The sequence below is a fragment of the Callorhinchus milii genome, unplaced genomic scaffold, assembly GCF_018977255.1.
Source record: "Callorhinchus milii isolate IMCB2004 unplaced genomic scaffold, IMCB_Cmil_1.0 Scaffold29, whole genome shotgun sequence".
NCBI lineage: Eukaryota > Metazoa > Chordata > Chondrichthyes > Chimaeriformes > Callorhinchidae > Callorhinchus > Callorhinchus milii.
The window spans coordinates 3,773,070-3,799,053 of NW_024704770.1; the positions used below are offsets into that span (position 1 = coordinate 3,773,070).

General features: G+C 47.0%; 1 protein-coding gene across 10 annotated transcripts in view; it reads right to left on the bottom strand.

Annotated features, from left to right (window-relative positions):
* Nucleotides 1-25,984, bottom strand: part of LOC103189096 (cAMP-dependent protein kinase catalytic subunit beta) — a 41,332-nt gene that overhangs the window by 3,218 nt on the left and 12,130 nt on the right. For 2 of the 10 annotated variants that reach the window (XM_042344666.1, XM_042344665.1), the window contains exons 2-7: nt 11,036-11,097; nt 4,575-4,636; nt 2,986-3,129; nt 2,394-2,492; nt 1,411-1,493; nt 263-389 (exon numbers count right to left, since the gene is read on the bottom strand). In XM_042344666.1, coding sequence (XP_042200600.1) covers nt 263-389; nt 1,411-1,493; nt 2,394-2,492; nt 2,986-3,129; nt 4,575-4,636; nt 11,036-11,039 — 519 coding nt within the window. In that variant the 5' untranslated portion in view covers nt 11,040-11,097. Of the gene's footprint in view, nt 1-262; nt 390-1,410; nt 1,494-2,393; nt 2,493-2,985; nt 3,130-4,574; nt 4,637-11,035; nt 11,098-13,129; nt 13,298-14,335; nt 14,868-18,664; nt 18,736-22,582; nt 23,048-25,984 lie in introns of those variants that run through there. The other 8 variants (XM_042344667.1, XM_007909381.2, XM_007909382.2 and 5 more) reach the window with 8 other exon arrangements.

Here is a 25,984-nt window from a genome sequence, read left to right on the forward strand (position 1 = left end):
CATGTGAGTCTGTGTCGTGTGTGTGTCAGTGATGTGTGTGAGTGAGTGTGTATGTGTCAGTGGTGTGCGTGTGTGCGTTGTGTATGTGTCAGTGGTGTGCGAGTATGCGTGTATTAGTGGTGTGTGTAATTGTGTGTGTGTGAATGTGAGTTTGTTTGTGAGTGTGTGAGTGAGTATGTGGTGTGTGTGTATTTGGTGTGTATGTGTGTATTTGGTATGCGTGTGTGTGTGTGCGCGCATGTGGTATGTATGTGTTCTGTACCTGGATGTATCCATATTGGTCGATCAGTATGTTTTCAGGCTTCAGGTCTCTGTAGACGAGGTCGAGTGAGTGGAGGTATTCGAAGGCAAGGACGATCTGTGATGCGTAAAACCGTGCGTGAGGTTCACTAGAAACAAGAGAAATGTAATCAACAACAACAGCGTGCACTTACACAGCATCCTTCACTCAAAGAGGAGAGGCGGGGGGGGGGGGAAGGCGGAGGGATTGAGGCAGAGAGTTCCACTGTCTCCCCTCCACCCCACTCTCTCCCTTGACTACTTTCCTCGTATCGTCCTGAAGTGCTAGACACTTGGTTGGTCGAGTGTTGAATATTAATTTGAGAGCAAACTGCTCAGTGACTGAAATCAACATAAGAATCTACCTGATGAAAGATGAACAAGGTCTATCCAGCTCGTCTTCCACCATCCTGGCAGTCGCTTGACATGTTGTGCCCCAAACTATACCCTGAAGCCCCAGATATTATCTCCCAACAGAAATCAATCTTGTTTGTTCAAAAATCGACACTTTCTGCTTCCATCGTCGGTCGGTCGATCGGTGTCTCCCTCCCTCCCTGGCGAGCCTATTCCACACGTTTACAGCTCGCACATGTTTGTTTTGAATTGATTCCCCCCACTTCAATCACAGGCTGTGTCCTCTGGTTGTGCTGTTTGGTCCTGTCACTCAGACACGTGCACCAGAGACTACACAAAATACACAGTCACTACACTTTACAGTATATTCCTGTAGCTCAGTGGTTAGAGCACTCGCTTTGCGAGTGAGAGACCTGAGTTCAAGCCCAGGCAGAGGGCGAAACCTTGGGCAAGTTCCCTTACTCCACACAGAGCCTAATAATAATCCCTCCAAAAAAAAACAATAATAAATTGGTCATTTTCAATCTACGACTGTTTGTGGGACATTGCTGTGCGCAATTGGCTGCCGCGTTCGCCCACAAATATAGTCAATTCACTTTACAGTGTGTTCTGTGAAGCGCTTTGGGACCTCCTCCCGACGTGAAAAGCGCTATATCAAATGCCAGGATTATTATTATTATTCCATGAAGCGCTTTGAGTCGATTCGAAGACGTGATAAGGCGCTGTATGAAATGCCAGAGTTATGTTACACACACACCCCCACACACACATGCTAACCTGAACCTCCCGATTCTCCTTAAATGTGAAAACATCTCTCCTCCTGAAACGTATTCCATCACCATATATAAATTAGAGTTATCCTGGAGGAGAGGGAACAAAACAAGAGACGATAAACACACTGACACAGAGGAACAGCATCAAAGTGCTTCTCAAAGGCAGCAGGGAAAAAAGGGGAATGTTTCGCCTGCAAAATATACAGTCACTAGACTTTACAATGTATCCTGTGAAGTGCTTTGAGTGCCTCGGGTCATCCTCCCAACATGAGGGGTGCCATGTATGTTGTCGTTGGTCATTCACTCCATGGCTGTTTTGTGGGACGTTGTTGTGGGCATTGACTGTGTATCTTGTGGGTGAAATGGGAATGTTGGATATTGTTATTCTATAGGAAAGTGTTTACTCTGTGTAAACGGCACTCTCTTTCTCTCTCTCTCTCTGTTTCGATCGCCTCAAACAGAAATCAGGTGTTTCGCAGTCACAGTCACAGTCTATAAGATGGGCGGCCTCAGTCTCCAGCAGGGCATCTTTCTGACCCATAAATCACATCTCTCTGACCTGCAGCAACCAGCGAGCGGCCAAATGTCATTCCACTCGTTTGTTATTAACAGGATGTGTTTTTTCTTTTTTTTAGAAAACAACCAATAACACGGCTCTGTCTGCTGTGCGGCCGAACGCCATATAATGTGGAGTTTATTTTAGGATCCACTGCAAAGTGTAGTGACTGAACAAGTTATATTGTATATTCTGTGAAGCGCTTTGAGATGTCTTGAGGACATGATAAGGCACTGAATCAAACACAAGGATTATTATTATTATTATTTTACAATGCTGCAAACTTCTCTTGACGACCGTGACCTCTAGATAAAGTTAGAGAGAGGAACTGCGGCACAGGAAATGTCCTATCAGCTCGCAAGATACCAAAGATTAGTCCACACAGGGGATACAAGACAGAAATGTAGGCGTGTGGGCCGCTGAAATCTCACCTTGAACGAGTACTCTAGCCTCACCAGGAAAGGGAAATTGACAGCCTGAAGAATCCTTTTCTCATTCAGCGTGTGTTCAATCTGCTTCAGTTTTACCACCTGTGGCGCAAAGACACAAGTCAGCCAAGACTGGACGCAATTACATCTCAGAACAAAGTTAACACTGCGGAACTCTTCCTCCCTCCCTCTCATAAAGTTACCATCTCCTTTCCCTCCTGCCATGATCTCGCTTCTGCTTCTCCCTCAAAAAAAAATTAATAATAAATTGGTCACGGTCTGTGGGGACATCGCTGGGCACAATTGGCTGCCACGTTTCGCCCACAAAACACACACAGTCCATTCACTTTACCGTGAATCCTGTGAAGCGCTTTGAGACGGCTCGAAGATGTGATGAGGCGCTGTATCAAATGCCAGTATTGCTATTATTATTAGGCAGGATGAGAGGTTCAGGCAAAGGCAGTGGCTTCTTAAAGACCAACGTACACTTTGGCCAGTGTGAGGTGAGCGGGGATCTCCAGCAAGGGGCGCTGCCGCTGTGGTGAGGTTCCATATTAAATCTATTGTCAAATGCTGTTAAATCCCATCCTCTGACCTTCTGTTTGTCGAGGATCTTCATGGCGTAATGCTGCTGTGTGACTTTGTGCTTCACCAGCATCACTCGGCCAAACGACCCTGTGCCCAGGGTTTTTGTTCTTTCAAAATCTTCCAGATTCGCCGTGTTCTGCAAGAGATAAGACTGCCATCATTTATTCACACAGTAATGCCGCACGTCTTCAAACCCGATGCTCCCTTTTCCATTCCCCCCCCCCCGCCATCAGCCTGGCTCAGTGGGTAGCACTCCCACCTCTTGAATCAGATAGTTGTGGGTTCAAGCACCAGGTCAGGATTTGAACTCACATAATAATAATAATAATAATAATAATCCTGGCATTTGACACAGCGCCTCATCACGTTGTCGAGACGTCTCAAAGCGCTTCACACGATACACTGTCGAGCGAATGGATTGTATGTTTTGTGCCACTTGGGGGTGCCCTGCATTGTGGGAGGTGCCGTCCTTCGGATAAGATGTTAAACTATCTGCCTGCTCAGGTGGTCGTTAAATAATCTATTCGCAAAGAGAAGTCAGTTTCTCTTCTCTCTCCTGGTGTGGAGGCCAAGAATTCCCCCAAATAAAATTGATTGTTATTTCACGGCTGTTTGCGGGGTGTCGTTGTGCTCAATCGGCTGCTGCGTTTCACCCACAAAACACACAGTCTCCACTTTGTACTTTATTCTGTGAAGCGCTTTGAGACGTCTCGACGACGTGATAAGGCACTGTATCAAATGCAAGGATTATTATTATAATAAGAACAACAACTTGCATTTATATAGTGGCCTTCATACCGAACGGCGTCTCAGAGCGCTAATAATTAATATTATTCATGTGGTTCTGGAAACCAGATATAACTTGGCGCTAACAGAGTGAAGAGTCGTCAGTTTCTAAATTAAGAAACAAGCACTTGGCTGGGTCAGCGGAGGACAAGTGGCATCAGTATAGAGTGTAGTTGCTGTGCCTGAAGGAAAGTGGAACAAAGACGCCGAGAACGGAAACAACGGCACAGCTCCAGAGACTGTGGGTGCAGAAGCTGAAAAGCTCCATCACGGAAGGAGACAGACAGAGCGTGGAACAGGCAACAGAGTAGAGTCCGAAGGAGGAACGGGTTATCATTTTTCTGGGAGTAATAATAACTTTAAAAAAAATAATAATTATAATTTGGTCACTCAATCCACGACTGTTTGTTGGACGTTTCTGAGCGCAATTGGCTGCTGCGTTTTGCCCACAAAATACAGTCACTACACTTGAAAGTGTATCCTGTGAAGTGCTTCTCGAAGACATGATAAGGCTCAAATGCCAGGACTGTTATTATTAATGAAAACCATTAAGTATTGAAATGTAATAAGAACAAATGCATGGTGAAGCAGACACCAATAATCCTTGCATTTAACCCATTTAACCACCTCCTCCTCCCCCTGGCTTGGAGTCAGGCTCCGCCACTGTTAAGCTCTCTGAGACTCGACCCTGCATGGAGGGCGCTGTATAAATGCAAGTTGTTGTTATTGTATATCAGGATGTATGTCTATGTACCACACATTACCACACGTGTTGCTGCTGTATCTCTCTGGGGGAAAGGCATGACCTACCTGTGTCGGACTCTCCCATTTCCGTAAGAACTCCTCTTTGGCTTTCTCTAAGAATTCTTTCACTGTAACACAAGAACAGAAAAACTTCAGCATCTGAGCGCCCGCTTTCATCCTCAACTACACCCAGTGACCATTAAACGTACATCAGAACTTCAGGAATGCCTCGCCATGCAACCAGAGACAAAGTACCTTGTACAGAGTTCACCCAAACAGGCAGACAGGACCTCAATTTAACTTCCCACCCTCTAACCATGGCTCTACCAATGCAGCCCCCACCCCAGCAGCCAAAAGGTTGGTCCCCCCCAGGTCTAGGCTATCGATGTAGTCCAAAGGAATTTTCTTAAGTAAATATCAAAAGGTAAGAATATGTGACTGGGATGAGGAGGAAACACGGTCTGTATCAAAACTGGTCTTTAAACCACCGATTTTTACTTTGCTGCCAAGACTAGCCAAAGGGACAAGAGAGAGACAAGTTCTCCATCCAGTTTGTGGTCTAACTCTCGAGGGAATGTGACACAGGCCGAGCCTGGTCAAGCTGACACTCTATGGCAGTGTGCAAGTCAGAGTGGATCAGTCCATGATCAGGAGAACTGTTTTGCACGCCCACAAACTCCAGCACAAACTCTTACTGTGAAGAGAAGACTGTGAAGAGATGCCACTCCTACAGTCACTGTGCAGGTGATTTGAGCTGATAGTCCTCTCCCGAGAGTCCCCTCATTGCGTTTGCACATTCTGGCGTTGCAGATATAAGAGTCTGTGCTGGGGATTCACACCCGCGGAGTGAGAGAGAGAGAGAGCGAGAGAGAGGAAGGGGGCTGATCAATCTCAGTGCTTTAGGCAGGGAAACAGCCATGTGCGGGCAGGACACATTAACCCCTGCATTGCTGGTCCGTCATTAAGAGTGTAAGTACACCTCGATGGCTTTGCTCCAGACAGTGAGAGGAGAGAGGCCATTGAGCCCATTTCTACTACAGCCAGACATGTCTATCCTACTGTGGTATGCACCCACTCTCTCTCTCCTCCCCTCCAGGAGAAACACAAATATAAGAAGATTGTCTGTAAGGGAAGATCAGGGAATTGGGATTACACAGCTCTGGCATCAGAAAGTTGAAAGATCTGAAAGAATAGTATAATTGTGAAGCTGGTTCATGGGTCAAATTGGCTATCATGTTTGCCTACAAACTACAGTCACAGCACTTCACAGCAACTCCAGTGAAGTGCTTTGGGACGACCTCTTGACGTGAAGGGCACTGCATCCGATTTCCCCCAAACCAAACGGCTCTCAAAATTCTGATGTCCTGCAGTAGCTCCACGTAATTTACTCACAACAGGTCCTGGATGTCAGAAAACACAATAATATGTACCTTTTTGGGGTCAGCCAGGTATCTGATGTGTACACCGCCCGCCATGTTTAACAGTGTCCAAACCAAACCACTGAAAGTCCCAATATGTATGGCTTCCATCTGCGGGGGATAACCAGCATAACCACAGCAATTTCAAGTGATTGCTACTTTCGCCCACAAAATTCAAGATCAAAACTCACTTTACAGTATATTCTGTGAAATGCTTTGGGACGTCTCAAATACGTGATAAGACCTGTATCAAATGCAAGGATTATTATTATTATTACAATATAGGAACAGTAGGAGGCCATTCAGCCCCTCAAACCTGTTGCGCCATTCTATAATATCATGGCTGATCTGTACCTCAAGTCCAATTACCTGCCTTTGCCCCGTATCCCTTGATCCCCTGACCTAACAAACATCTATCCACCTCAGTCTGGACAATGTGAATGGGTCCAGCCATAATCCACAGCCTATTGGGGGAGGGAGTCAGTGGTGAATGAGACACAGGTGCCTGACGGAGCACATGGACTGTGTGAACACGGCAGCACTGTGTACGTGGGGAGTCAGTCACACAAACATCTTGTGACTGACCATTGGAATTCAGATACATTAATTACAATGCGATCAATAATGTGTATATCTGGTGCAATCAATACTGTCCTTCAGTGAATGACACCCTGGAAAGAATGTCATCTAAAAGGTACCTTTCAGCTCAGGCTCCAATACAAGTATTTACATTGGGCCTTTTAGGAGGTCAACAGCTACAACAACAACAACTTGCCCAGGTCCTCTCGCTTGCGAGGCGAGTGCTCTAACCACTTCGCTATAGAACTCCAGACTAGTTAAGATGAACACATCAATTTGCAGATATAACTGGGAGGGACAAGGAGGGAAAAGGGAGATTTAAGTACATTGACCACGGTTGAAGAGATATGTTCCTAAAAGGGTTTGATTCTGGAAGAACGTTCTAGGGGTCAAAGGTAGAATGGCTGAAGGTTAAGCAATCAATGGTGGATAGATGGAGTAAGGAACCAGTGAAAAACAAACCCAGCCAGAAGAGCAAAGTTGTGGGCAGGAGAAGAGAGTCGGGCTGGGAGAGATTACATAAGAAAGGCCGAGAGACCTTGATGGGATTTGAAGGCAAGGACGAGGATCTTAAAGTCAATTTGCTGGGGTAATGGGAGCCAGCAGAGCTTAGAGAGGTTGGGAGAAACAGCTGTGTGGACCCTAGAGCAGGAGAGAACACGAGCTGCAGGATTTACTGACAGTGAGACTAAGAGGACTGGTGAAAAGAGCATCTGAAAACGTGCCAAAGACATGAATGTTAGCAGCAGCGTGTGTGTGTGTGTGTGTGTGTGTGTGTGAGAGAGACTGTGTGAATGTGTGAGAGAGTGAGTGTGTGTATGTTACTGTGAGACTGTGCATGTGTCAGTGTATGTGTGTGTGAATGTGTGTGTGCGCGAAAGAGTGCGTGTGTGTGCGCGAGTGTATGTTTGTGAGGGTGTGTGAATGTGTCTGTGCATGCGCCAAAGAGTGAGTGTGTGCGCGTGCGAGTGTATGTGCGTGTGCGCGAGAGTGTGTGTGTGCGGGTACGAGAGTGTGTGTGTGTGCGGGCGCGAGTGTGTGCGTGAGAGTGCATGGTTGTGTGTGAGAGTGTGTGCATGTGGGGCGGGGTGCTTCAGGGAACATGTATCCAGACATGGGGCCTCAGTGAATGAATGCTGTGATCTGGCCCAGAACGTTGATACAGCGCGGCAGAGTGCTCGATAGTGACGGAGCACGACACAAAGCCGGGGTGGGGGGAGGTGACCGTACACGGACGAAGAGGAAGGCCTTCAGCAGGGGGCAAACAAAGTGGAGGGATTGTGGGTGAATGTCCCAGCAACAAAGAGCTGTATTGGCTCCGACCCGCTCTGCGGGATGTACAGGACTGGGAGTGAAGCCCGAGAGAATGGTCAGGGAAAGGTTAGCCCATCTCCTGCCCACTTGCGCTCTCTTGGAAGTGATCTCACGTGACTTACGATGGGGTTTTGAACTGTTGCAGCATTTGATCAGCAAAGCAGTGGGGATCACAGAGACATTCACAACAGACCATTAAGAGAGGTCACGGTGGGGAAGCTAAAATTAGACCGTTTGAACTGAAATCCGTCCAAAATTCTCCAGCTCCAGAAACAGTTCCCAACATTGCTAATACATAGCAGGCCTCTAGCCAGCCAACCCAGCCTGGATCTCACATCACATCACCGACATCAATTTACAGCCGGAGCACGACAGCCAGCTCACTGCATCCGAGTGATAGATAGTTCATTAGAACAGACTTGCAGGGAACGTTCACAAGTCTGTGGAGATTCTCAAAGGATCACTCAATCCACCGCTGTTTGTGGGACGCTGCTGGGCGCAATTGGCTGCCGTGTTTCGCCCACAAGGTATACAGTCACTACCCTTGACAGTATACTCTGAGAGGTGCTTTGAGATATCTCAACAAAGGCGCTGTATAATAATAATCCTGGCATTTGATACAGCGCCTTATCAGGTCTGCAAGACGTCTCAAAGCGCTTCATAGGATATACTGTAAAGTGTAGTGACTGTATTTTGTGGGCGAAACGTGGCAGCCAATTGCGCACAGCAGCGTCCCACAACAGACGTGGAGTGTGTGACCAATTTATTATTATTTTTTTGAAGGGATTATTACCCCTGGAAAAGCAATCGGTCAATCGACTAACAAGCGGGTTCCTACTTGCTGCTGATAAACAGAGGGGTCTGTGTGTGTGTGTCTCTGGAATGTGTGTGTCTGTGTTTCTCTGTGTGTCTCCGTGTGTGTGTCTGTGTCTGTGTCTCTGTGTGTGCGGAGTAAGGAAATGATGTGAGGCTTGAACCCAGAACCTGTGACTTTGAGGCAAATGTTGCCAACAACTGAGCCAGGCTGACATGCAGGACTCACATTAATCTGGAGAATTTTTGGCTAGAACACCGGGAGAAACTCCCTTCTCCTTGCAAATTGTGTCAAACGCTCGAATGTATTCGACCTACAGAAGGGTCGCTATAACAGGCGCGAGACATCAAATTGTTCAGAAATTCTGCAAATGTTGTCTAATGAATTCTATCAGTGGCTGCACAGTGTGAACACAGATCAAGGCATCAATTTCATCAGAGGCAAGAAAATGACACTGATCCACACTCCAGAGGACGGCTGCAGAAATTCCGTAAAACAACAACAATAATAATCCTTGCATTTGATATAATGGCTTATCACATCGTCGAGACATGTTAAAGCACTTCACAGAATATATATATATATATATATATATAAATAAAAAGTGTCACTACCTCTCATGGTATCCCTTTGGACAAGACATTAACCTAGGTCTCGCTTACCCGTTTATGTGGAAATTAAAACAAAAAGGGAGTTTCTACGGTTGTCCTGGCCAACAAACACCCAGATAATTGGTCATTTGTGGCACCCGCTGTACGGAAATGGGCTGCCACATGAGCCTAGAAAGAGACAGACTGTGTGAGTTCAAGTCCCAATGTGGGGCTTGAACCCAAATACCTTCTGACTCAGAGGCAAGCATTCCACCAGCTGGTGTAAGCCAGCCATCGATGATAATAATAATAATAAACCTTGCATTTGATACGGCGCCACATCATGTAGTCGAGACGTCTCAAAACACTTCACAGAATACACTATAAAGTGTAGTGACTGTGTGTTTTGGACACTGATGGAATGGATTGCTACATCACTACACTTGACAGCACTTACCTGGAGAGAGCCCTGACACTATCAGATAGATATCAAATGGCAGGATTTTTGTTTTAAAAAAAACGACACCAATTGTAACCTCTACTGGGCCGTTGTGGAGAACAAAATGTCAGAAAAGCCTTGGTTCTCACATGGTGACAATGTGTGATCGATCGCGTGTAGCCTCGAAGCACTGATCAATACGAGGCAGATTCCCGCCTCAGTGGCAAACGGCAAAACATTTCATTAAAAGCTACCAACGTGGCATTGATCAGGAAGAGGTCATTGACACGAGAGGAATGGACCATACAAAACAAATAAAAACTTTGAGAGGGAAAGGATTGGAGGCAAACAATTTATAGCACACAGCTCTGGCTAGCAGTTACACAGCCCTGAGGAGAGGTAAAGCAGAGTCCAGATGAGAGATCAACCTCTTATGGACGGCCATCTGTTAGTGGGGCTCTCTCTCTTGGTTTGAAAATTAAGCAATAGCCTTAAGCACAGTGAAAGTGCCTACTGGCACAGAGCGAGAGGAATGTTGGAGACACTGATTAGCAAAGGCATGAGGCCATGAGGCCACGGGAATTCTAGTGATTGAATGACTCCAGTTAGGATGACATCAAGCTCCACGTCCACAACACAAACAGATTTTACCGAAGCCACGTTCCGTCCCCGCCAGCCGGTGGGATATACTTCCAGCTTCTTCACTAAGGAATCCCAACAAAATCCCACTTTATATAACCACCTAACTGTGATCTCCTAACCCACCAACCTGCCCACTCCCTCCGCTCAGCATGCTCTGATCTGCTTCACGTTCCCCAGCCCTGCCCACACCACCATGGACGGGTGGATCTTCAACCTCTCTGCCCCCACCCTCTGGAACTCCATCCTGTAGTCCCTCTGCCTCACCCCCTCCCTTGCCTCCTTCAAGTCCCGTCTCAAGACCCTCCCCCTCTTCGACCCTGCCTTCGGTCACCCTCCTACCCCCATCCACCCCACCCTCCATTCCTCCTGATCCCAATTCCCAGCTTGGGTGTGGATCCCTGACTGTCCAGCGCCTTGGGACTTCCTCCTCATGGGAAAGGCTGTGAATCAATCGAACATAAAATGCTCTTAAAACTTGTCATAATTCAATTAAATTGAATAAACTGAATAAACTAACTCCCTTCACTACAAGTCACTAAAATAAACTTAACAATTAACATATTAAAATAATTGTAAACTAATTGGCCCTGTTCATGAGAATCACTAATACCCAGGATTCTGTCAGCCGATGCACATTTCTTATTTACTTGGAAGACTTAACTAACTGAGGAGGGAACATATATATTCTGTCAAACAACTATATGAAAGGGAAACTAAAAGCTTTAACTCACTCATATTTCCTCAAGTTTTGCTCTCAGATTGTGGCACCATCTCACCTCTGGATTACATCAGTCTGTCGTGTATAAATAAATATATAAAACATTTGTGAGGGTTTTGCAAGAGGTTAAAAAGCACTTACAGTAAAATGTCAGTATTGGTGGCCTTATTAATACCTTATACATGGTGTGGTTTATCCTCCCATTACACCCTGTGGTCAGACAGTGACAGAACCTCAGCCACTGATCCATGGCAACTTTGCTCTGATCTGATCTACTTTCACAGCGAAGTTCAGTCAGGTCAATGTGACACTTCCTGTTGCTAGGAATCTCTTCTGGGATTCCTCATTAAAGAATCCTGCTAGAGACGGCCACACAAACCCATCGCGGATTCACTGGAATGTAAGAACAGCCTTTAGCCTATCTCCCTCTCCCCTCCTTTCCTGGCTTCACTGGCTCCCCGTCCCCCGAAAAAGGTCAGCCTTTCTGCCCCCACACACTGAAACTCTATCCCTGGTGCCCCTCCAGCTCACACTCCCCCTCCCTCGCCACCTTCAAGGCGCGTCTGAAGACCTTCCTCTTCAACCACACCTTCGGTCATCCTCACACCCCCCACTGCCCTCCACCCCTCCTGACCTCAACTCCCAGCTCAGGTGCAAACCCTTCAAAGTCCAGCACCTTGGGACGTCCTTCCAACATGAAAGGCTCTGTGTAAATGCCATGTGTTGTTGTTGTTGGTGATGAGGTTAAAAGTGAAACCAGGCAAACATAAAACCATGAAAGTGGAGCTGAGAGGAAAGATGGTGGAGAATACAATGGTCAGCAGTGTTGAAGGCAGCAGAGATCGAGAGGGAATGGCAGGAGAGGGAAGAGCGAAGCTGGGAAGCAACGACTTGTTCCAGGACCTTGAGAGAAAGGAAGGTTGGAGATAGCACGATAGTTAGAGAACAGAGATGGGCCAAGAGACTAATAATCCTTGAATTTGATACAGTGCCTGATCGTGTCTTCGAGACGTCTCAAAGCGCTTCACAGAATACACTATGAAGTGAATTGACTGTATACATTTTTTGAGGATGGGGGCGATGATGACTGTTTTTCAGGGAGTTGGGAACAGTGCCAGTGGGCAAAGAGAGATTGATGATATCTGTTAGTGGCATTGAGCGGTGGGGGGGGGGGGGGTAAACAAAGACTGATTGTTCACCAGGGGAGGAGAAAGTTACAGGGAGATAAAGTGCATGTTCATGTAATCATGGCAACTAATTGCACCCAACAACGATCCAATCCCTAAACAATGGGATGAACAGTCCATCAAATGAATGAATGTGAATTTGGGGTGAAATCTGGATGAGGAGGGAATGAGAAGCCTGTATAACCAGAAGGAAATCTATTGATAGATAGCGTCAGTTGGGAGACTGCTGAGGGAGGAACAGTATTTGGATTAAAGGCCTGCAAGTCCGAGAGTGATAGATAATCAGTAATACCCCAGGGTCTCCTCAGGCAAACTGGTAAAACAGGATACTGTGGCTGTACTAGAGAGAATCGTGAGCTTGCTGTTAACAACTAAAGGTGTTTGCAATGGGTGTTCCATCAAATCCCTGGGATCGATGCTGGGGTTAATTAGTTGCCGTGTCTACCTTCACTTCATCTCATCTCCCTCTGCCTCCCTCCTCCTCACCTTTCCCAGTACATTGACACTGACACCCAACGCTGCCTTCAAAATGGTGTGATGTGACTGTGAGGTGATATCCCACCCCATCTGGTCTCCACTACGAAAAAGCACAACAAAAATTTGCATTTATACAGAGCCCTTCATATGTGTTGACGTCCCAGAGTGCTCGATAGTGGTGGAGTCTGAGGGAGGGGTAAAGGTGGAGGGTTTGAGGGAGAGATTCCAGAGTTTCGGGGCTGAAGGCACGGCCACCGATGGTGGAGCGTAGGACAAATCCAAAGACAGTGACTGTTTGCAGATCTGTAATCACACTATAGATTTCTATACCTAGAGGTATCCACTGTAAGTGAATTTAAATTCACTTAAACACTGTAAGTGCATTGGATTGTTTGAGTTACGGTAATGGACAGAGAGAGGGAGGGAGGTATTAAAGGTGTTACCGGCCATGTAGACTTGTCGTTGTGTCCGCTCCCCCTCTCAATCTCTTCAGGAATAAAAAGGAGCCAGACTCAAAACTAAACCAACTACACGAGCAAACATTCACACATACTGCTGTAATCATTAATGCCAACCTCTGATCCAATTTAATACACCCACGCCTCCCCCAAGAATCAGAGAATATTACACCACAGGAGGAGGCCATTCAGACCATTGTGCCTGTGCCGGTTCTTTGGAAAAGCTTTCCAATCAGTCCCACTCCCCTGCTCCTTGCAAGTTTATCCTTTTCAAGTACCTATCCAATTCCCTTTTCAAAGTTGTTATTGAATCTGTTTCCAAGAACAGGAGTAAAAATGCAAAGAGACAACTTAAAAAAGACATTCCACAAACCACTGCCTCCGAAACGCCAAGACACGAGGTACAGATAACATGTTATCATATCAGCTCACAGACCCACCGCAGGCTGACACACTCAATGGCCTCTCTGTCATTGTGAACCCACCCATCCTCCACACCCCAGACCTCAGTACGTTTCCACACTAATCTTCAGCTGGGATGTGGATTGTCACATACAGAGTGTCACTCACAGCCATTTTAGATGGAAGCAAATTACGATATAATACAATAACAAGTTGATTTATACAGCGCCCTTCTCGACGGACAGCATCTCGGAGCGTTTATTATATATATGCGTGTATATAATAATCCTGGCATTTGATTACAGTGCCTTATCACTTCGTTGAGACGTCTCAAAGCGCTTCACAGGATACACTGTAAAGTGAATTAACTGTATTTTGTGGGTGAAACACGGCAGCCAATTGCGCACAGCAGCGTCCCACAAACACTCGTGGATTGAGTGACCAAATTATTATTTTTCTTTGAGGGATTACCCCCGGAAAGCGATCCACCAATCGACCAACAAACAGGTTCCTACTTATTGCTGGATAAACAGTGGCGTGTGTATGAGTGGAGTAAGGAAGCTTGCCTAAGGTTTCTCCCTGACCCGGGTCCTCTCGCTTGCGAGGCAAGCGCTCTAACCACTACTCTACAGGAGTTAAGATACAGAATGCACCAGCAAATGCTTCTCCTCAAAACATGCCCACAGTGAAGCTCCCCTGACGGAGCCCCCGCTGTACTAACCCACACACAACGAGTCAAAAGTGAGGGAAGCTGCAGGCGGCGACACTGACGACCCAGTTCCTTCTTACCGTTCACGGTGCTTTCAGCCATCCCGTTCCTTTAGGGCGACTTGTGAAGCGATGCCACCCCTCCTCCTCCTCCTCTTGGCTCCTGTACGATGCCCGGCCGCCCGCTCTACAGCATGTTCAGCGCCTCGGCTGTGAGTGAGACTTTGCCCCACAACAGTGTAAACATTGATGTGTGTGCAGCTCACACCCGGTCACTCCGCGGATCACGCCTGGAAACCCAGCACAATCCGGCCCCAGGTCACGGCAGCAATCTCTGCAATCAACTGCTTCCAACTTTCCCAAACGCAATCAGATCAGGGAGCGAAGTGCCCAGAGAGAGGGGAACAACAGCAACAGCTCAGACAGTCGCATATCTCCTCTGAATGGCTTTCGTTGGGAGACTAGAGCAGGGTCAGCACAACATACACAGCGAAGAGAGAGGGAGAGAGAGAGAGAGAGCAGAGAACTGTCACAACACAGACTCTGCTGCTTACCACATAGAGTGTAGCACGTGACAGTCACCCAAAGAACATCAACCCCTCCCTCTATCCTCCGCAAGCTGTGCGGGTATTCACATGGCAACCCTGAGAGTGACTATATTTACACTGGACACCCTGGCTCTGCCGGCTTCACATGCTGACCACGGGTCAAGAACAGCAGCGAAGAGACAGGACAGGGGAGCTCAGACAGAGCCAGCCCGCCACCCCCCCCCCCCCCACACACACACACACACATCCACCCACTCCCCCACACACCCACTCCCCCCCACACACACATCCACCCACATATCCACCTACCCCACCCCACCCACACACCCACCCACTCCCCCACACACACACACTCCCTCACACACACCCACTCCCCCACACACACACACTCCCCCACACACACCCACTCCCCCACACACCCACTCCCTCACACACACCCACTCCCCCACACACACACACCCATCCACCCCCCCCACACACCCATCCACCCCCACACACCCATCCAACCCCCACACACACCCATCCACCTACTCCCCTACCCACACATCCATCCAGCCCCTCACACACACACACACACACATCCATCCACCCCCCCACACACACCCATCCACCCCCACACCCTCCCACCCCCACCCACTCATCCACCCCCACCACACTCCCACACCCACATCCACCCCCACCCCCCACACCCACTCCCCACAAACCCCCCTCCCACACACACACCACTTCGTATCGTAACATCACAAAAGCACCGGCTCTCGTTACATACAGGGAAATGGTTCCAGGAAAAAAGGACATATTCCCTCAAGTAGAATTCTCTTACATCTTGGCAGCTCACGATGCAGCCGAGCGGTGACTGCCCTGCCCAGGCTGTGAGAGTCTCAGATCACTTTCTGTCCCCACCCTCTGGAACTCCATCCCACAGCCCCTCCACCTCACTCCCTCCCTCGCCTCCTTCAAGACACGTCTCAAAACCCTCCTCTTCGACCGTGACTTTGGTCACCCTCCCACCCCTCTTGAAAAATAATAATAATAATAATTTGGTCACTCAAACTACGGCTGTTTGTGGGACGCTGCTGTGCACAATCGACTGCCGCGTTTCACCCACAAAATACAGTCAATTCACTTTACAGTGTGTCCTGTGAAGCACTTTGAGATGTCTCAAAGACGTGATCAGGCACTATATCAAATGCCAGGATTATTATCATTATTATGACCGCTTGTAATAAATAACAACAATTCTCACATTTAACACAGCGCCTTCCACATGACCGTCACATAAAACAGTCACTACACGTCACTGTATTTACTGTAAACACTTTCAGACATTTCAGGCACTATGAAAACGCAACTTCCTTTTTTTGTAACTGCCAGAAAGTTGTGGGTTCAAATCCCACTTTTGTTAACAAACGTGGCAACTTCCCGAAAAACAGCCCCAGACAAATGACTGACCAATTTATTTGAAGGACAATTCACGGGGACACTGGAAGCTTCTCCTCTTTTCAAATGCTATCACTGGATGTGTAAAATCCACCAACAGATGGTCAGATTATAGGCACAACAGGCGTGGGATTATAGTCCTCAAAGGCGGGTGATCTCCTGACCTATAACGACACGTCACATCTGCCTTGTCTTAGGAGGGAAAATGAGCTTGAAAACCCTCTGCTGCTCCTGTAACTCAACAAAGGACAGTCATTGTATCTCTGGTCACCTCACGCAATCTATCAGGATCAAGTCATCGACCTGAAATGTTAACTCCCTTCCCCCTCTCCATGGATGCTGCCTGACCTGCAGAGTGTTCCCAGCCACGTCTGTTTTTAATCCAATCAGGATAAGACTGTACCATTTATTACTATTTATTATTAGTGTTGTCAATGGGCAGAAGGTTCAGTAATCGTTTGTTCATGCTCCTCACGTTAAGCGCTCCGGACGACACCCTGCGTGAGAGGCGCTATGTAAATACAAATTGTTGTTGTTACTCCGTGCAGAATAAAGTGATTCACAATCCAGCTTCGCGCGGCAATAAACCAACACGACACACCCTCTCAACGTGCAGCCCAGTCATCACACAAAACACAATGCAACTGCACAAAAGAATTCCAAGTATGACTACACCCAGACTAAATTAAAATCCCATTGATGGTTGGGAGGACTGGGTCTGAGATCTCGGGGAACACACACCTACATTACCCAGTTACGTCCACATAAATCTTCCTTTATCCTTTGCCTTCGCAGTGCGATAGATTGTAAATCGGAGCATCTCACTCCACTCGATTCGTGGCTCCAGTTACAAATTGCAAACCATTTGTGAAGGTTTTTTTTAATATATTAGCAAATTACTGACAATTCCCGCCTCCCTGGAATAGTGGGGGGGCAAGGCCTTGGTCACTCAGTAAGGAGTCAGATCTCCAAAGTCAAAGACTCATTGCTACTAAACAGCCCTTAAACTACAACAACAAATGACATTTACCCAGCGCCTTCACATCGTACATGGGGAGGATTTGGACCCGAGCTTGGGGTTGGGATCGTGGGGGGGGTGGGAGGGGGGAGGTTGGCCGCAGGCGCGATCGAAGAGGAGAGTCTTGAGACCTGCCTCGAAGGAGGCAAAGGAGGGAGCGAGATGGAAGGACTATGGGGTGGAGTTCCAAAGGGTGAGGGCAGAGAGGCTAATGGAGGGATGGGCAAGGCGGGGGTTGTAGAGCAGATCAGGTCAGTGTATGATCCCAATCACATGCATTGTGAGCTTGCGCAGAACTCGTGCTGTAAGGTGGCAGACATTGTGGCGCGTGTGTGCGTATGCATGTGTGCGCGTGCATGTGTGTGTGGTGTGGGAAACTGCCTGGGACGTTTTGGTGAACATACTACAAAATAAAATCTTGCTTGCACTTCAGATTGTTCTTGAGATTGAAGCAGAAAGATGACACACACTCGCCACAGAGCCCCCGCCCCTACACAGCTTTTGCTGACTTCACATCAATGCTTCCTCTCGAACGGTTCAGACAACAGACACTTTTCCAGCCAAATTGCTGTCAGTTTGTACAAGCGAGTGGAACTCCAGGCTTCCAGCACAACCACAACAACTTACATCTACAGTGCCCTTCGGGATGGGTGGGGGGGAACGGCCCGTAGCGCTCCTCAGTGGTGGAGTCTGACACCGAGCCGGGGGGAGAGGGAGGGGACCGTAAGCACGATCAAAAAGGAAGGTGTGGAGGTGGGATTTGAAAGTGCGGAGGTTTTAGTTTCAGCTGGAGCTAACGCAGCTAATAGCATGGATTATAGCACCCCCTGCCCTCTGCCACAGATCACAACTGCTCACAGTGTGGGCAACTATTTATATCTAGACATACGTCGCTTAACAAGTGATGTCATCTGGCAAAGTTAACTGGAAGCCTATAATCTACATTGTGAGTTGACTGGCGGATCGCTTTTCCGAAGGTAATAATCCCTTGGAAAAAAATGAAAAATAATAATAATTTGGTCACTCAATCCATGACTGTTTGCGGGATGCTGCTGTGCACGATTGGCTGCTGCGTTTCTTCTACAAATCATACAGTCACTCCACTTTACAGTGTATCCTGTGAAGCGCTTTGAGACGTCTCAAAGACGTGATAAGGCTCTGTATCAAATGTGAGGATTTTTCTATTATTACTCGCACTAAACTTCAGACGTTTCACAAATGACAAGCACCATTTGCTGACATGTCTCGTGTATAAATGACTGCTTTACAAGTAAAAAGGGTGTGTATCTCAAGGGGACTGTTTACACGCACGCACACACACACCTCTACAAACATGTGCGAGCATGCGCCCTTACACATACGTATACATATGTATACACACATACACAACTGTCAACCACTGACTTGGTTCGTTCGTTCAGCAAAATCCTCCCAAACAAGCAGCGCGGAGGAACATGGGATGACTTCACTCTGACCTAAAAATAAACAAACATATGATCACAAGGTCAACCAATGGTTCCCATATCATCCCTGAGTTGTCTGTTGATCTCATACTGAAGTCGCTCTCTGGGAGAACCATCAGCGAAGATCACACAATCACTAACCATCGCAGAGCAGAAAGAGGCCAATCAGCCCATCAGGTTCTCATCGCCATGTCTTCCCCCCCCTCGAGCGACTGTGTGTAATCTCCTTGCTCTTACTCATTCCTCACAGCCTTTAATATTTTCTTTTTACAATCATGGCGTTTAAAACAGTTTATTTTAAAAGTGACCCTTATGTAAAGGTGGCCTTGGAGTAAGGTTTCGTTGGTGACGTGTAGAATTAGGCCGGGCTGTTCCAGGGTGGTGGTTGCTGAATGGAGGTGGTTGTTTGAACAGGTTTCACTGTGTATAAAAAAAAGTCTAACCTCTCCTTTAATTCTTTTTGTCGTCTTAAACACATGCCTTCTAGTGAGACTCTCCGACCAGCCAACTTATGCAATCCATGTACCTGGCCTAGTCGCGTCCACCTCAATCAACCCATACCTTAATCTGCTCAGATTATACCGTAAATTGAATTGACTGAATATTTTGTTGGAAAAACGTGGCAGCCAATTGCACACAGCATGGTCCCGCAAACAGTTGTGGACTGAGTGACCAAATTATTATCATTTCATTTATTTATTTTGAAGGGCATATTACCCCTGGAAAAGCGATCCGCTAATCAACAACTTGAGAAATAACAACTAGTATATATATATATTTATATATAGTACTCTTCACGCAGGATAATTCCCTGCTCTTACCCAGTGCCCTCTGCAAATGCTTATCTAATTCCCTCTTAAATGTTGCAACAACTTGTATTTATATAGTGCCCTTCACTTGGGTAGCAGCTCAGAACACTCAACGCTATTCACTGTGGTCAATGAAACTGGTTCAATGGGCCAAATATCTTTCTCCTGTTCCTAATGATTTTAAGACCTACTTCCACCATGCCTTTGGTCACCTCCCTCTTCTCCTTTGCTCAGTGTCCAGCCCCGTTATTGTGCAACGCTCCGAGACACAATCCGACATGAAGGGCGCTGTATAAACAAGAGTTATCAATTTACCAACACGTGAATAATCCCTCACTATCTGGTCTGTCAAATCCCTTCAGGATTTTGAAGACCTCAATTAAGATCCTTTGGAAACAGATGACAAACGCTGGCTTCCTCAAATTTCACACTGGTTACAGATCGCACTGCGTTCACAGTATTATGTATGCAGACACTCTATTTACATCCATCTCCGTTCTCTTGATTACCAGATTTTCCATTCTCCACACAGGAACCAATAGAGACACTGGAGGTGCTGTGATCAGTCAGTGAGTCAGTCACTGCTTAGAAGAGTTGGGGTTCTATACCTCCTTATCCTCCCTCTCATCAGAGGCTGAAAGTTCGGAAGAGAGTTCCATAAAAACTGGGTACAAATTCCAGAGTATTTCAAAACAATTTCTCTGCCCCAAAACTCCCGAGGAAGTGTCCATAAATTTTAAATGGAATGTTTGATGATGAATATTAAAGGGCCTGCGGAAGAAGATCACAAAGTGGTTTGGAAGAAGGCCCTTCAGTCCAGAGGATTACTCACCCTATTAGAATCGAGCTGTTTTTTTTACTATGAGTCCCAGTGTCCTGGCCTCTACCACCCTTCCTGCCAACCCTGCTCTATAATAATAATAATAATAATAACCCTGTTCTAGCTGATTAACTTCTGCACAAAGAAAAACAATCCCTTGGAGTAAAGGAAATCACAAGGAGGAGAGGGAGACAAGACTAGACTGGGAGCTGGTGTTGGTGAAAAACACCAGTGCAGACCTGAAGGACCCAATGATTTCTTTCTGTAAGGCAACCTTCTAGGAATAGTAAATGGATCCCATGCAAACTTGATCTTCGATTCCCAGCCGGGCGAAATGTTGAGCAAGTTTCCTTACTCCACACGCCTCCGTTTACCTAGCAGTAAATAGGAACCCGGTTGTTAGTTGATTGGTGGATCGCTTTTCCAGGGGGTAATAATACATGCAAAAAATAATAATAAATTGGTCACTTCAACCCACTGTTTGCGGGACGCTGCCGGGCGCAAATGGCTGCCGTGTTTCACCCACAAAATATACAGTCAATTCACTTTACGGTATATTCTGGGCAGATGAAGGAGTGGGATGATTGAGGTGGACAAGGGATCCGAATAAGAGGAAATAACCTGAAATTGCACAGGTCACAACAGTGCGTTCACCTCTCCAACAGCCGCCGTGCATAGAGCTACAGAAACGTACATCACCCTCAAATAAAATCCCTCGTTCACTTCACTGCGTTGATGGGACGTTTCTGTGCGTAAATTGGCTGCCTGCGTTACTCCACAAATTCACAGTCACTCCACTTCACAGTAACTCCTACAAAGCTCCTTGGTACCTCCTCCCGACATGAAAGGAGCTGTACCAAATGCAAGGATTTACTATTATTATTATTATTAAATTGCATGTTTTTAGTTGATATCTCTACAGAATTGAGCTTTGCAGGAAGCAGAGTTGGAAGCCTGACAAAGGCCAACAGTATAATCAGTTACTGGGATCACTTGGCAGATTTTCACTGGGAAATGCATCAGAAATGAGTCTCTCTCAAAACCGTTGCTCCAGTCGTGGTTCAGTGAGCAGAGATGTGTGGGACTGCGTGGTTTACTGGTGCAGCAAGCAGCCTCTCACCAAACCCTGCCAGGAGTTCAGCAATTTGATCTTGGTCCAGAAATGGTTTCAATGGGTTATGGAAATAACTGGTGACTGCTCTGGGTTAAGTCTCGGTTGGGGGGGCGGGGGAGGGGAGGGGGGGGGGTGGGGGTGTAGATAAAGCGCTCTTGAGAAAGATCAAACCATTACTACTGGATTTAGTGCTGGATTGGAACCAGTTCTACTGTACGGAGGAACTGGATTTGAAATGGAGATGATGTGGTGGAGGAAGTAAAGCAGGCGCCAGAAGTGAGAGGCGGTGTGTTAACCTAACCCACTGCGCTGCCCCACATGCTTTCTTCCGCTTATGCTCAACAGTAACTGAAGTCAAGAAACCTTCTCCCTCCCTCTCCCCCCCACCAAACACCCGCAAGAGTCCAGGTAAGTCCGTGTTTGATTGGTAGTACTGTAGGGTGTTTTCAATTTTTCTTGATTGAATATTTCTTGATTTATGCCATAAAACAAATTTTATAATACTAACAATCCTTGCATCTGATACAGCGCATTATCACATCTTCAAGATGTCTCAAAGCGCTTCACAGGATATACTGTAAAGTGTAGTGACTGCGTAGTTTTGTGGGCGACAGCCGATTGCGCACAGTGAAGTCCCACAAACCGCCGTGGATTAAGTGACCAAATTATTAATTATTTATTTTAAACGTTCAATCAAGAAAATGTATTTTGTCGGCCGACCATAAAAGTTAGGCAGGACTGAGTTAGTGAGAGAGAAGCTTGTGTCTAACGTGTTATTCAGATACACACGAGCCAGTGATAGAGAGCTCTCTGGCTCCTCAGCCCAGCACGAGGGGCTGTACACACACCTGCACTTAGATGCCAAGGTGAGGGCAGGCTGACTCGCTTATCGAAATGCCGCTCCACCAACACAGCAAATAATTCATCGCCAAAAAGCATTCCCGATTCAAAGCTCTTCCATTACACTTCAAAGCCATTCAGCAACAAGCAGCTATTCAACCGCACCACCACTCCGAATGGAAACCATGTTGGAGAGCAATTAACCGGGGTCGGGGGGAGGAGCACACCAGCAGTTACTGTATAATAGCGTCCACACAAAAGGCAGAAAACACTCACTGTGCGACTTCCAGGCCGAACAAAATTCCGAGTCCTCGATATAGTCATCACTTTCCAAACCTGCCTCAGTGTCCTGGGAGGATCCCCTCCCACCTCCACCTCTGTTGAACAGTCTGATCGCAAAGTTCTCAAGTTTTTGCAAAGCCGCGGACATCTTCGACCCTTTCTGATCAGCAGTGAGTTGGCAGGTCACCTCTGAACACTGACTCATGATTTTAAAACAACTCCCTGGGTCTCAAACCCATGGGATTTTTTTTCTTCAGCCTTTGGCTCCAACAGTTACAAACAAGGGTTAGAGAGAGAGAGAAAAAGCAGCTAATTTTATCCGTGAGATTCAGACAACATCCTGCCGTCGTTCAGCGGTCGGTGCAACTAACGCACAGGGCGTCTGAGGCGTTCTGCAGTTAAACCGCACACACCTTCCTAGTAACTAATGCACATTAAAATAGGAGCAGCCCACAACAGCGCTGATACAGACACTGATACACCGTGCATTCCTTCCAGCTGACTCCTAGGTTACTTCACAAAGGCAAACACGTGCACACACACACACAAAAAAAAACTTTTTGGCTGGGAGCCAACGATTTGATAGCTTCAGTCTTGTCACCCTCTAATAAGCTGTTGGAAACTCAGGCAGCTCATGCGCCAGTGCGAAACTCTTCCCCACCACCTCTCCACACTGCCAGTGACAGAACAGGCAGCTGACAGGCAGGCCAGGCAAGGCAAGCAAGGACAGGCAACACGCAAAAAACCGAGGCAGTAAACCAACCGAGAATGACAAACGTGTCAACCTGTACTCAGTAAACAGATATGTGCACCTTTCAAATACATACATGCCTTATAATTATAATATTCATGGCATTTGACCCAGCACCTCATCACGTCTTTTGAGACGTCTCAAAGCGCTTCACAAGATACACTGTAAAGTGTTGTGACTGTGTATTTTGTGGACGAAATACAGCAGCCAATTGGCCACAGCAGTGTCGGGCACACACAGTCGTGGATTGAGTGACTATATTTTTTTATATAACCATTTCGCAGAGAGAGAGAGACTGGGAGCTCTGGTCCAGGGCCACTGGGAAGTGGACACACAGTGACTGAGCCAGGTTGACACACACATACACACACACACAAACAAACACACACACCCATGACACACCCTCCCCACCCACCCACGCACATACACACACACACGCACCACACCCACCCACGCACATACACACACACACCACACCCACCCACCCACGCACACACACATCAGCTATCCGAGGACCAGTTGGAAACTCCATTACTGGAACAGAGCAGTCAATAAGCAAAATTAGCCACTCGGCCCCTCCCAAACTAGTCAGGGACAGACGGCTTCTGAAACAAACATGCAAATATTGGAAACTGAGATCTCCCTAACCGGAGTTCTTGGGCTAATTAAGTACTCCCAAGTCACTACCCCCCGTTACTGCCATCACTCACTGTGAAATAGGGTGCGAATTAGGGCAACAAGCTCGGTATGTTTGCTCTAGTCACTAAATCCTCGAAAAGAAAGAAGCACAGGGAGGGTAGAGAGGAACATGGGCTGTACAGTTTCTATCCACCTCCACCCCAAATTAATCCCTTACGACTCAAGCTATAGACACATTGCCAACCATGGGACTGAACCACACAAACATACCTGGCAACATTATTCACTGCGCTACTGGGTGACAAGTGATCCCTGGAGGCAACTGAGCCAGATTCTGCCCTTCAAATGGCTGCCTAGATACGCACAGAGAGAGTCCAACAACAACAATTTGCATTTATATAGCGCCCCTAAAGCAGGGTAGCGTCCCAGAGTCCAGAGTGGGACAGGAGAAGAGGGTGGACACACACACACACACACACTTGGAAGCACAACCTTCTGCCGTTACACCTCGCTGAGTGTCTGTCTATTCTCCATGGTGCAGTGCTCAAGGAGAGATTTTCTAATGCACAATATCCTGGCAAACACCAGTGGATGAAAGAGTTGAACGCTGCAATCTCGTTCTTCCAGTAAAGTGGTGTGTATCAGTCAATGTCAGCCGAGAGGAAGTGCATATTAAATAATGGCTTTTCAATCTTGCCTTTAAAAGCAAATCATGATGAGAGTAACTGATAGCTAACATGCATTCACTGGAGATAGAGCACAGAACTAACTCCTTAACCTTTTCTCTCTCTCTCTTCTCTTCCCCCCCACCGTGGCAAAGGTCCGCCAAACCACCTCCACCCCCGCCCCCCACTACCCCGACACCCACTCAGTGACACAGGAGTGCCAGTGAAAATAATATAATAGTAATCCTTGTACTTGATTATAGCGCCTTATCACGTCTTCGAGACGTATCAAAGTGCTTCACAGAATAAAGTGAATTGACTACGTATTGTGTGAGCAAATAGTGCTGTGGAATCTTAAACATTCACCTGAACAGGCAGACAGGACTTGGGTTTAATGTCTCATCCAAAGGATGGAACCTCTGACTATGCACTCCTCCGTTTACTGAAAACAGAGACTTTTCTCCAATTACACATGCAAATCCACCTGCATCAATGCCATCCCATAGCCCTGAATGCACGATTGTGACAAGTGATACTATTCCATCAACAGACGAGCAGAGTATTGACTTCTGCTAACCACACTTTAGGTTGAGGTGAATAGCTTTAATTTGGTTTCGCCCACAAATACTCAATCAATTCACTTTACAGCGTATCCTGAGAAGCGCTTTGAGATATCTTGAAGATGTGATAAAGCGCTGTATCAAATGCCAGGATTATTATTATATTATTATCTCCAGATTCACATCAAAATGCATGTTTGAGGATCTCTCCTTGCTAAATGCTGATTGAAGTCAGAGCTCAATGGAAAACTCAGCCACACGGACCAGCAAATTCTCAGGGCCAATGTATCCTGCCTTGGCCGATCTCAACCACTGATACCATTCGAACGGTCTTCAGTGTTGCTGGGCTACGAGGAGGTAGGAAGTGAAAAAGAGGGAGAGCGAAAGTGAGAGAAACAATCAGTTTCGCGTGTGGGTGTTGGGCAAGAACAGGAACTTTAAACTGTTCAACCTGTTCCTGCCAAACAGTCACAGGGATCACCCATGATTAGGAACGGCCACTTTGGCAAAATGATGGAAAGCCACTAGAGTTCACAGCAGGTACTGCACCCCCGCCATGACTCGGTCCAGCCTTCAGGGGATGTGGAACAACAAACACAAACTCGCCTGAGTTATTGGGAGAGTAGAAAGGGAAACCTTCACCCTCGCAACGGTCCTTTGTAAAGAAACTCATCAATAATCGATGTCATTGCACTCAGCACCTGAGACCAGCAGCGAGAGCACACCAGGTTTTATGGGGCCTGATTTGTTGTGACCGACTGCACCTCACAGTACAAAGGCC